Source organism: Colias philodice, chromosome 9, assembly GCF_061535455.1.
Source record: "Colias philodice isolate Cphi_HAF_F1 chromosome 9, ilColPhil1 Martin Lab GWU primary, whole genome shotgun sequence".
Classification (NCBI taxonomy): Eukaryota; Metazoa; Arthropoda; class Insecta; order Lepidoptera; family Pieridae; genus Colias; species Colias philodice.
Genome location: NC_143094.1, coordinates 6,146,307 through 6,158,978, shown reverse-complemented (window position 1 = coordinate 6,158,978; position 12,672 = coordinate 6,146,307). Strand labels below are relative to the sequence as shown.

At 31.7% G+C, this 12,672-nt stretch overlaps 2 protein-coding genes across 2 annotated transcripts; one reads left to right on the top strand and one right to left on the bottom strand.

Moving 5' to 3' along the window:
* Positions 1–4,245: 4,245 nt before the first annotated feature.
* Positions 4,246–6,357, top strand: LOC149485830 (corepressor of RBPJ and splicing regulator). The gene is made up of 5 exons (XM_089699142.1): positions 4,246–4,476; positions 5,088–5,182; positions 5,453–5,703; positions 5,832–6,087; positions 6,221–6,357. Exons 1-5 carry the CDS (start codon positions 4,405–4,407, stop codon positions 6,273–6,275), a joined length of 729 nt encoding a protein of 242 aa, XP_089555268.1. The 5' UTR covers positions 4,246–4,404; the 3' UTR covers positions 6,276–6,357.
* On the bottom strand, positions 5,726–9,072 carry LOC149485829 (T-cell immunomodulatory protein). Its single transcript, XM_089699140.1, has 3 exons — positions 8,941–9,072; positions 7,467–8,875; positions 5,726–7,249 (listed from the first exon to the last, which is right to left on the bottom strand). The coding sequence occupies exons 2-3, from the start codon at positions 8,803–8,805 to the stop codon at positions 6,819–6,821; spliced, it is 1,770 nt and encodes a 589-aa protein (XP_089555266.1). The 5' UTR covers positions 8,806–8,875; positions 8,941–9,072; the 3' UTR covers positions 5,726–6,818.
* Positions 9,073–12,672: the final 3,600 nt, after the last annotated feature.

Here is a 12,672-nt window from a genome sequence, read left to right as displayed (position 1 = left end):
TCGTGGTTGAGTGCTCACGCAGTGCGTTGCTCTGGATTTTTTTTCATATTTACGAATAAACATGGTGAAATATGCAGTTCTATCTTGCAAAAACGATACTAGAAAATACACAAAATTGGAATCCACTATCATATTTCATCAGTAAGTCGATTGTTATACTTATTTTTATGAAAATAAATCTAGCATCGCGGGGGTGAGGGGGAGGTGGGAGGCGGACACGCGCAAGCTTGCTCGCGCGCCTCACTGCCGCCATGTTATCGTAGTGATGTGACCTGATCAACGCTGTACTCGATATAAAGTTTACTAGAAGAACTATATTTTAACAAATTATTTATTTAACTTTAAAATTAAAACTCTTTTAAAAATGTATTAATATAAATAAATTTGTGGTGTGTTTTGTATGATACACTTTCTAATATTATGAATGCGAATGTATTATAGTGTAAATGTAAAGTATGTAATTTTACGACATATTTTCTGAACCGCTAAATTGATTTTGAAGATTTTGATAGTAGAATGGAAAAAATGAAATAATTTTTTTTTTAATATTATATTTATTATATTATCATTTTAAATTGTGAATTATTTCTTATTTTTATTTAACATTTTAAAACACTGTTAATTATTGTTTGATTTATTATTAAAGAAATAGCTCTAAACCCGACATTTTATTAACTTTATTATTTAAAAAGTACTCACGTTTTTTTGATATTCCAAGCATGACGAAAGATTTTGAAATCCTCTTCCATAATGTGTGTATACGTTTACTATACAAGAAAAACCCTATATTTCGGTAATATACTTAAATTTAACGAAGATAAAAGCCATTTTCCAAAAAATATTTATTAACTGTGCCAAAACAGCTCGCAGGTGTCATGGCGTAGGCGTGACGTCACATTTTGGTAAATACGTAATTATTTGTACGCATTGCGAAGAAAATTAAAAAAATATTTATTTAATATGTGTTATAGAAACGAATTTCAAAGTTTATAAGTGGTGTGCAGTATTGCAGTGTGAATCCACATAAAAATAATGCTCAAAAATGTGTTAGTAATTATTTTAAGCGAGAAAATAATAAGAAATGATTGTATAAAGTTGGCGCGGAGAACCCCGAACCATGTATTCGTGAATTCGCAATTATATTTCTGTTCTGAGTCGATAAAGCATACGTGAAACAATAGAAAATAAATAAAAATGCGTATTCTCAACATATTCATAACAACAAAAAACATCTGACGTGAGTTGTTTACTTAAGCGTGACGTCACGCGTGTTTTAGTCAAAATGGCCAACTGCAGTATTTCAATGTTTTATTTTATTGATAATCTCATTAATCTTAATGTTTTTAAGATTTCTAAGTCACTATATGTAATTTATCTATTATACATTTTCCCTTAAAAACACTAATACGATCATTTATGGATACTGTCGTCATGCCTATTAATAGAAGAAATATTCAAATGGAATAAACAAACTTAATTCAGTTGGTAAACACAACAAAAAAAAAATTTACTTATGATACATATTTATTTACATAACTTATCGATAGTTCAACACGCAATTGATACCTACCCATCCCTATTTGTCACACACACATCGATATAGTATCTATAGCTCATCTGCCTAGTGCCTACGATGCGCACTATGCAATTTGTGCAATACACGCGCTCTATACTATTGTATTAATATATACTCTAAGGTAGTAACTAATACTTAATCTGTGGTATCTAGTATTTACTCTGTGCTCGTAGCTCATTAATGCATCTACAGACGCTCCGATTTGGTTGGTGCCAACCATCCGACCACGACCAAATCGGAAAGTGTGGAGAGCGGTCGGTCCGACATAATTATTATTAATATTGGTTTGACGTGGTCGGATGCGCCAGCAATTCCGACCAAACCAACTTCCTATCCGATCCAACCAAATTGGAACGTCTGGAAGCTTTGTTCCGACCAAATCGGCTCATTCCATAGATTAATATAGGTAATTGGCTCATTCACATTCGCAACGCCGCCGGTGTAGGACGTCAACATGAACGCCGAGGGAGTTAGGGAGTATTCAGAGAGAAAGCTTGAAACTTATAAGCGCTTATCGGCGCTTGTCATGTTCATATATTTTCCTGCGCGGGTTGACAGCACTGACAGGAAAATATATGAACATGACAAGCGCCGAAAAGCGCTTATAAGTTTCAAGCTTTCTTTCTGAATACGCCCTTACGGTCACCGAACGTGACATATTAATAAAATTGCTGGAACTATATAAAGACTTTCCCTGTTTGTGGGACTTAAGTAACAAAGATTACGCAAATAGAGATGCCAGAAATCAAGCGTATTTTATTATGTTAGAAGTATAAAAAAAATTGACAGTGCGGCTACATTAAAAACCTTAAAAAATAAGTTGTAAGAGCCGCATATGACTGTAATTTTCTCTATTTCTATAGTAGAATTTAGCCCATTCTCTTCGTACTATGGTCAACTGACATATTACTCTATGGTCAACTGACAGCTGGAAGTCCAACCGTCGGACAATCTGTAGCAATGTTGGAATCTCAGAGGAATAAACCTATAGAGTTCTTATATTGAGACAGAACAAAATACATATTTTCTAATCTACTTACTCTTAGTCAATAACAGCATAAGTCAGATTGAGATAGCGATAGAGTATCTGCACTGTCTTCAAACGTAGCGCGCCGGCAGTCAGTTTGTTTTCCAACCAGCTGGTGGGCTCAGTGCGTCAAGTGTTTTTAACGAAATATTTAGAAAATATAAAGTGTATAGTGTTTCTTTTTATTTGTCAGTGTGCTAAAATGACTATTGTATGTTTAGCTACCGGCTATTACTAGTCGAATGGGAGTTTTGGATGAAAACAATGAAAAAATATCTTTCCATCGGTAAGTGATTTTCAGCAAATTGATAAATATTTATGTTCTAACCCTATTTGAAGGTTTTATCAAGCGCTTTTTTATAAGTTTATGTTGTAACTGTAACATTTACCCACTTTATGGGGTTGTGGAATACAAAAGAATTAAATAATTTTTAAAAAATGTCACAATATTATCAAGTTTGGCATTTTGTTTACCACCGTAGTGTTGTAACACATCTAGCGTATATTATCGATTTATGACAAAAAATCTATTTCATATTAACGTTGATTTATTTATTTTGTTTCTTATATCAGATTTATATGTAGTTGTTGTAGCAAATAATTGATGTAAATTTTCTACAGCAGGAAAATAAAAAATACCACGTGGTTGTTTTATTTGACTTATCTGTTTAGTTTGTTGTTTCTCTTTTAGATTATTAATAAATTCATTTTGTTTTAGATTTCCAGAGCTAAATAAAAAATGGGTATAAAACATGAGACGTGTAGATTGGACGCCGTCGAAATTTGCTAGATTGTGTTCACTGCATTTCGAGCCTGCGTGTTATCAAGATGGATACTCTAGAATTGTGCAATCTTACGCTTACGTTTTTTTTTGTTCCTTTAGATAATAAATACATTTGTGTGTGAGTGAATTTTTATTTGGAAATTTTTTTACACATTTACTTTAAATGTGTAACTATGTGAAAATTAAACGGTTGATTAAATGACAGTTCTCATAGATGAGAAACTACTATTGAAATACATACTTAATATACATGCGTTTTCAAAGAAAAACCCGCATAGTTCCCATTCCTGTGGGATTTACGGGATCAAAAGTAAAAAGTGAAAGAGAAAGTTATCCATTCTCGCATAATTTCGCATTTATTATATTCGTAGAATTAAACAAATAATGTATTCAACTGAAATTTATAATTAATTTTGTTTTTTTTTTATTATTTATTATTTCACGAAACCGTAAATGCAAAATGCATTCACGATTTTATCGATTGAAGCACATCCCATCACTATCACCTTCTATCTATCTAAATACGTACCTATAGTAAAAATGGTGCCATGACTATGTTGAAACGTAGCTTGTAGTCTATAGCTATCTCATTCTTTCTTACGACGTTTTCTTTAGATAGAGAGAAACAAATATATGTAAATTGTATACGCTCGATACAAGTACTCTATAGGTTTATTCCTCTGAGGTTGGAATGGTTGCCTTGTCGGTTCCGATATGGTTGGCACCAACCAAATCGGAGCGTCTGTAGATGCTATTAAACTCAGAGGAATAAGCTCAGAGCAATATAGGTTTATTCCTCTGAGGGAATAAGAGTCATTAAACTATTTATAAGTTGACAATTGACATATCATGATCATAACTATCATTTTTTCATTAAAAAAGTAAATTGAATTCTGAAGATAAAAACAAAGTAAATTTTATTACTTAACTCTCGTCTGCTAGAATTAGAATATTTCAGAGAAGAGTCGTACATTATTTGTTTATATTTATAGTTTGAGATAAATTTAAAATTCAAAGATGGGGAAAGGATTTAACAATTATATGTGTAAAAAATTCTTCCATCCTGCTTCTCGAGATAATTTAAAAAGAGTGAGTTTGTTCATCCATATATTATATTCATATATCTTATATATAAAAATGAATCGCAAAATGTGTTGGTAAGCGCATAACTCGAGAACGGCTGAACCGATTTCGATAATTCTTTTTTTATTTTATTCCTTGAAGTACGAGGATGGTTTTTATGTAGAGAAAACGTAAATATGTACCACGGGCGAAGCCGGGGCGGACCGCTAGTCTTCTTATATATAAAAATGAATCGCAAAATGTGTTGGTAAGCGCATAACTCGAGAACGGCTGAACCGATTTCGATAATTCTTTTTTTATTATATTCCTTGAAGTACGAGGATAGTTTTTATGTAGAGAAAACGTAAACATGTACCACGGGCGAAGCCGGGGCGGACCGCTAGTACCATTATAATTAAAAGGAATAGATAATATTGTTTCATAACATTAAATTATAAATCTCGGAAATAAAATTGTTGTGAAATAACAAATAACAAGAATATTAATAATTGTAAAAATGATTGACCATGAAATTAATTTAATTTGACTCAGACCTAGTACATAGTCTTAATAATTAATATAGTATTATACCCTTTTTAAATTTTAAAATAAACTAATTTTTATTGTTCTAAAAAAAGGTATGGATGGCAGAACAGAAAACAGAAGCATACAAAAAGAAACAAGAGGAATTACGTGTACAGTATGAAAAGGAACAAGAATTACATGAAAACAAGTAAGTGAATAATAAGTATAATTGGGAAATTATAGAAAATAAATAAAGAAATAATTTAATTGTAGGTATCTATGACAATATGATTACAGGATATATTTTCATATTTATAACTCATACAATAACTTGGTCTTGTCAAATCTCATTCAATAATGATTGCCATTATAGATTGGCTCATTAAACAATTAATACTATACAATATAAATAGCTATAAAGTATATATTGTCATCAGAATTATTTATGTACATATATTATGTGTATCTTCTTTTTTAGAGCTTTACTCAGTAAGGATAGCAAAGATAAGCTAAGCTTAAATTTTATGTATGAGCCACCACCAGGTGTTAAAAAGGAACGGGAACGTGAAGACAATGAGCCAGAATATAAATTTGAATGGCAAAGAAAATACAATGCTCCAAGAGAAAGCTACTGCAAGGGTGACAATGAAATCAGAGATCAACCATTTGGAATCTTGGTCAGAAATGTGCGTTGTATTAAGTGTCACAAATGGGGTCATATAAATACAGGTAATACTTTTGTTTTTTGTTATTACAATACATGTTGTGTGGTAAATTTCATGATATTATTTGATATATTACTTTTGCATGTGTGTTGTTTAATTTTAAATGATGTGCAATAAATAATTTGATTTCAGACAAAGAGTGTACTATGTACACTTTATCTATGAGTGAGGCTCGTGCGCTGCAAGCTTCAGCATCAACACCACAAGAAGAGGAAGAAAAGCCTGATGTTCCCACATTGATGCAACAAATGCGTGATACTGGACTTGTGATGAAACCCGGCGCCATGCCGCTTGCTGCCACTAAAATAGTTGAGAATGACACATCATCGCTCACTGAAACAGATCTCATTAGTCAGCTGACTAAAAAGCAAAAGAAGAAATTGTTAAAGTATGTGTGCTATAGGCAATGCTGATATTATTTCTTTAAAGTCCAATAAAGCAGATACCATTACATTCATAACAAGATTGTAATTAAGTATGATTTCATGCTAATGCACTAATATTTGTTTTTATTGTTCTAGGAAATTGGAAAAACTAGAAAAGAAGAAAGAAAAATCTAAGAAGCACAAACATTGAACTAATCAAAAATATTGCTTCACATATTTTTTGGGTTGATGTAATAAAGTTTATATAACTATGATTAAAAATAATTGAAATTCATTTTTTGTTTTTATTTCAACAAATATGTGAAAAACAGTCTTTAATCTAGTTTAATTACAATACAAAATTATATTAAACATACAAACATACCAAACTACGAACAAACCACAAACATTAAATATAAAGCTATGAAAGTAATTCTCTATGAATTTAAAACTGATAACAATCAAAGATTTTATATAGTATATTTTCCCTACATTAGTTATTTGACTTCACTCATGAACAATAATAATCCAAATAATTTTTTATTCACTCACCAATTTAAACAAAATATAGTAATTATTGTGTGTTTTAAAAAGAGTGTGTAAATTTTTTGTGAGTATAATAAGTATAATATACATATTAGTTGATAACAATAATGCAATACTTTACTTATATTTCTAGGATTAAACAAGTATAATTTATTTTAATCACAGTTTCCAAACTAAAATTATTTTTACTTATAGATAATGATTAAACCTATAATTTAACATATGTTTTCTCATCAATTTCTATAATATCTTGCCTATCATTTCTTTCTTTCCAATGCAAATACAGAACACATCCAATAATTACAATAATGATAGCAGTTAAAACGAAGACACTTTTAAGAATAACTTTGCTGGGAGTCACAAATAACTGAGCTCTCCACTGGGAAGGATCATTGGGTGGTGCAGGAATTAAAACAATTTGAGAATTAGGAATGATTTGTGTCCAGCTTTTAGAGTACCCAGAAAGTCCTACAGTAAGTGTGTCCACAAAGTTAGGAGTACGGTCCAAACCAAATATAGAATAGGGTAATTGTAAAGCATAGTATGCTGATTGTGGAAGTTGAGCACAAACTCCAGTTCTATAAGTACCTTCTTGAGACCAGGTGTTGTATCCAATCTTTGGGCCAGGTAAATTAGTTCCTGAAAAGTTATAAAAAATTTAAATATTAAAATTAAAAAGTTAATCAATATTCTAAATTTTGTATTCTAAAGTGGGATTGTACAAATGATAAATTATTATGTAATAAATATGTTTTACAAGAAAATTTTAATTTTTGTTGTAAATAATAAAAATAATATTTTTGTAGCTAGATTAGAGCTAAAACTCCATAATAATAAAACAATTTAAAAAACTTACCAAAAGTAACTTTTCGAGTGTATAATGTACCATTTATTGTAGGCACCTTTTTATTACTTAGTCCAGTAACAACAATAACTTTAATAAAATTTGTATCATATTCTAATTCATTCCGAAAAGCTTTCATAACATATTTGTTTGTGGTCATATTCTTTTGAACATAAATAACATCCAACACTCCGTCCATGTAGAAATCATAAAAAGTTGCCATAACAACATTGTTACCAAAAGAGTTAAATTTTTCCCACTGAATTTCAAAAGTTCTGTGAAATTTGCATCCCGGTAGATTGCATGGGACATTATGCATTAAGAAAACTCTTGTCTCATTATTATTATTTGAAGGGCTAAGAGTCATTAGAATGTCAGGGTAACCATCCATATTGTAATCGCCACTTCGCATTGTTATTGTGTCTAGGTAAGGCTCATCTCGAGGTGGAATGAAGTGCCACATTGTGCCTTTTCCATCATTAAAGTCCACTTGCAAATCATGCCATTGCTTGTTGTCATATATAAGAATTGTACTGTTTATACAACCAAGATCATAACAAACAGGTACAACTAAAAAGAACTCCCCAGAAAGTGCCACATCAATAAATAATACTTGACCATATATAGTTGCAAATCCAACAAGGAGCTCTATGCTGTTATTGAATTTAAATCCACTAGGCTCTTCATTCAACCAAACTTCTACATCAAGCTTTGTAGTTACTAATAAATCAGCAGCATTATCATCATTGACATCTAAGAAGGAGTGTGAGTGTGGTAATTTTATTTCTTTATTATTTCCATCATTCATCAATATCTCTAGGGGTGTTGATCTTGAATTATCAAAGACCCAAAAGACTCTTTGATTCTGGGAATTTATTCCAAAAAGATCTAATATCATATCACGGTTATAATCCATAACTAGAGGTTGGCCTAATGTTATAGCTTTTATTAAAACTGCATCTGTGCAATTAAGGTCAGGCATACCACCCCATAATATTCTCACCTCGTGTAGGGAGGATGTTTCATTTTGAAGTTGAGTAGTAAAAAGAATGTCCATGTAGGCATCTCCATCAAAGTCACCTGGTACTATGCTTGTGATTAAAACATTACTAAAATTGCAGATATAAGAAGAAGGGCGTAAAAATGGTTCTTTATCATGAGCCAAAAGCACTTCTATACTAGACCCGTTTATTATAAAGGCATCAGTAAGTTCATCAGAATTAAAGTCGCCAAATGCAGCTATAAGACCCTCGTTATATTTTCCAAATGAACTTTCAGTCATATCAGAGATACATAGTGCACATTTTCCAAGAAAAAGTAATATAAGTGATTTGATTTGGTACTTAAACATTTTTCTCTTGATCAAGGTAAAATAATAGTTCAAATCTAATTATTTCAATTGACACGACGCACACAAAGAACTGGAATGAAAAAGAATAGCAATTGAGGGTAAAAGCGCTGCCAGAAATCTGCAGTACGCACTCACATCCTAGATATTATTAATTTAATAACACTTCCAAGTCTCGTAAGGAGCATTGTCTAATAATAAGAAAATATAATAAAAATGCTAGAAAATTATTTAATCAGCTAATGTCAAAACTTGTTTTTATTTTTTTCAGGTAGGCCGTAGGTACCTATATAGACAATGTCAATATGACAGAAGTCTCAAGTCACATACAGTGCGACACAAAAGAGATGAAAATAAATGAGGGCGCCACCGTCGCTCATATAGCAACACTGATACTGCGACGCTAGCGATCTTGATACTATAGAATAAAAATCCAAAAATCTATATAATATAATCTAAAATAAATACCGCGATTTAAACCGTTATAATTGTTTCATTGTAGCAATAGTGTAAATTTAAGACAAAAATACATTAGTATTTTAATTGACCTACCTAGGTAAAATTTTACTTAAATGTATTTGGAATTAGTTTTTTATAAAAATCGGTCAAGTGTTTAGACTGCAGAGGCGCACATAGAATCAAACATACAAACAAACAAGCATACATGCAGCTCAAACACATTACCCTCTTTCTGGGTCCGTCGGGTAGAAAAAAACAAGGCGATTTGAAAACTACATATTTTTATTTTTTTTGTAGATAAATTTTGTACATTAATATAATTCATCAAAATCTAAATATTCTACTCCTTCAAAGGACTGATCATCACTCTGTTTCGAAGTACTGGCAAGAGGGTACGGGGCATCTTCAGTATCATCATTTGGTTCTTCAGCACTATAACAGCTATCTGAGTCATCTTCACTGCTCTCATCACCTCACACAAATTTGCCTTCATTTCTACTCCCTTCCTCTACTATCCTGCGTACTGTGCTTTCAGAAACCCCTATAACAAACGAATTAAGATGAATAAAATCAAATAGTACATTTAACATATTTTTATAGTAGCTTAAAACTAAAACTTCCTTTATTTTATTAATTTTTTTTTTTAATGTAGGAGGCCAGCGTCCCTGCGCTACTTTAGTAAGTAGTTAGTAAGCTAAATCTAAAATATTATTTTTTTTCTTATGGTTTGATTGATTAATAGATAGCTGTATGAAAACAGTTATCACTATACTATGTAGTAAAATCTAAACTAAGTACTTTATTTGAGGCTGGTTGGATTGGATATAACTTCTTGACTCAAATTGTGCTGGTCGCACTATAAAAACTAGTTTTTGTTTACATACAAATAACCTCAAATTAAATTGCGAAAACGTAATAATCGCCATACATACATACATTAAACACTCGTCACTAATGGAATATTCTATTTTACGTAGTACTGAGCAAAAATAAATGGAATCTCACCGGTATATTCTGCTGTACGTTTGTAAACGTTTTCCAAATCAGTCAATAAATTTCCAACTTGAAATTCGGACAAACACCGAATAAAAACTTTATACACGACATCACGGACACCGCTACGTTTAACCTTTTTCATGATGTCTCCTTTTTTATTTAAATTTCTTGTTCTAAATAACACTTTTATCTCAATAATTCTCCACTTTACGAAAAAAACAACAAATTTTTATTCAACTTGACAGCTACATTGCCAATTCAGGGTTGCCAGGTAATGAAAAACGAATTAGTTCCAAAATAATTAATTTCATCTCTTTTATGTCGTACTATACAGTTATTTTTTTTGTAATAAAACTTTACATTCAATACACGATTTTAAAAATGCAGTTTTGTAGAAAAACCTTTTTCAATTTTTACGATATTTTGTTGAAGAAATGGTAAATAATAATTAAAGCCTCTGCATAAATATTGAAACATGGTTTTTCTAAAATAAATTTACGTACGATGAATTCACCAGTGCAAACTTAGCACCCCATCAATGGAATTTTGGGTCGAAAATGACCTTGATCGTTAGGTCCCCGTTAGGTCCTTTAAGGTCCCACAATTTTTTCGTTAGGTCCCCTTTAGTTTTTTTTTAAATAATTTTTTAAATTTTAGGTATAAAAAAAAATGCACTTTAGCACCCCATCCATAGAATTTTGGGTCAAAAATGACCTCAATCGATAGGTCTCCGTTAGGTCCTATAAGGTCCCACAATTTTTTCGTTAGGTCCCCTTTAGTTTTTTTTAAAATAATTTTTTTTTAATTTTAGGTATAAAAAAGTTACACTTTAGCACCCCATCCATAGCAAAATTGGCAAATTTTATCAAAATCGTATTCTTTACCGTTAGGTCCGTATGGGCTCATCATTGAAATTGTTGAATTATTTATTTTATTAAAATTATAAAATAATAAAAACCTGCGCATGCGCCTTAGAGCATTAAGGCATGCGCACATCATACATAAACAGCGCGAAATTTAAAATGGTATCGTTTCATTTATTAAATAAATCTATTGTTCTGAGAGTGCTTATTTATTAAAAACCTACTTTTCAACCTAGAATTAAAATAACCTGGTATTAGTGTCAATCTATGGTGTCAATATATTTTTTGTAGCGGCCACAGGGCCACACTACGGTCGAGGTATAGATTCGGAAAGAATAACATGCAACAAATCATTATAAATTTGATTCGGGATGACCTTCGCGTGGACACTCGAGGGGGCGGTATTCCAGTGGAACTGCAAGTGATGGCAGTTATTCGATATTGGGGCCGGCATGAGGTAGATGTGACTTGTGCTCTAGTTTTGGATATATACAATAGAAAAGCCTGTATAACGATCTATTACATTACAGATCCAAGAAGATTGTGCTGACATTCACAGAATGAGTCAACAGACACTTTCCCGTTTGTCCCGAAATGTTGCTATTGCGTTAGCTTCTAAAAGTTCGCGTTATATTAATATGCCGTCGAACTCAACCGAGGAAGCCAAAGCAATTAGGAAATTTGAGGCCATAATATGCGGGATGAAGCGTATCATTGGTGCAATAGATTGCACTCATATTAAGATACGCAAAGTGAGTGGAGAGGCTGGACAGTACTATGTTAATAGGAAGGGACATTACTCCATTAACACTCAAGTATGAACATTGTACAATAACATTTTAGTTTGATCATAGTGTATTTAAAGTAATAAATTTTCATTGTTATGTGTGCTATTATGTGTTTCTAATTTATAATAATATTGATGACAATAATTACAGGTAGTATGTGACTCTGACCTTAAAATCTGCGATATTGTGTGTCACTGGAGAGGAAGTACACATGATTCCCGCATATATAGAGAAAGCTCAATAAAGCGGAGGTTTGAGGAGAATGAATTTCATGGGAAGCTGATTGGAGATAGCGGGTATCCTTGTACTTCGCATCTTCTAACACCAATATTAAGACCAAGGACACAGGCAGAAGAAAGGTACAACCTGAGTCACATACGAACGAGGAATACTGTAGAGCGTTGCTTTGGGGTGTGGAAGCAAAGATTCCGCATACTCAACGAAACAATGCGAGGGTCTCTGCAAGTGATCAAGACCACTATTGTTGCTTGTGCAGTTTTGCACAATTTAGCAATACTCTTTAATGAGTCTATTTTAAATCAAGGTATTTGTGCAAACTAATATGTAAACAAAGTATATTTAATAATGCCAATACATAAAAAATAAGCATATTTTAATTCTTTATTTTGTATTTTTCTAGATCCTTCAGGCCTTGAAAATCAATTATTAATCGATCCAACTATCCCTGATAATATAGAAGATGAAGACGAAAATATAAACAGGGCCATTTATATTGAAACTTATTTTAATCAATAAAAACCATA

Excerpts from the sequence above, each read along its gene's own strand:
- LOC149485830 (XM_089699142.1), top strand. The coding sequence starts at position 4,405 with ATGGGGAAAGGATTTAACAATTATATGTGTAAAAAATTCTTCCATCCT. Across the intron at positions 5,183-5,452 it reads CAAGAATTACATGAAAACAA|AGCTTTACTCAGTAAGGATA; the intron begins GTAAGTGAATAA and ends CTTCTTTTTTAG. Across the intron at positions 5,704-5,831 it reads ATGGGGTCATATAAATACAG|ACAAAGAGTGTACTATGTAC; the intron begins GTAATACTTTTG and ends ATTTGATTTCAG.
- LOC149485829 (XM_089699140.1), bottom strand. The coding sequence starts at position 8,805 with ATGTTTAAGTACCAAATCAAATCACTTATATTACTTTTTCTTGGAAAA. Across the intron at positions 7,250-7,466 it reads CACTCGAAAAGTTACTTTTG|GAACTAATTTACCTGGCCCA; the intron begins GTAAGTTTTTTA and ends ATAACTTTTCAG.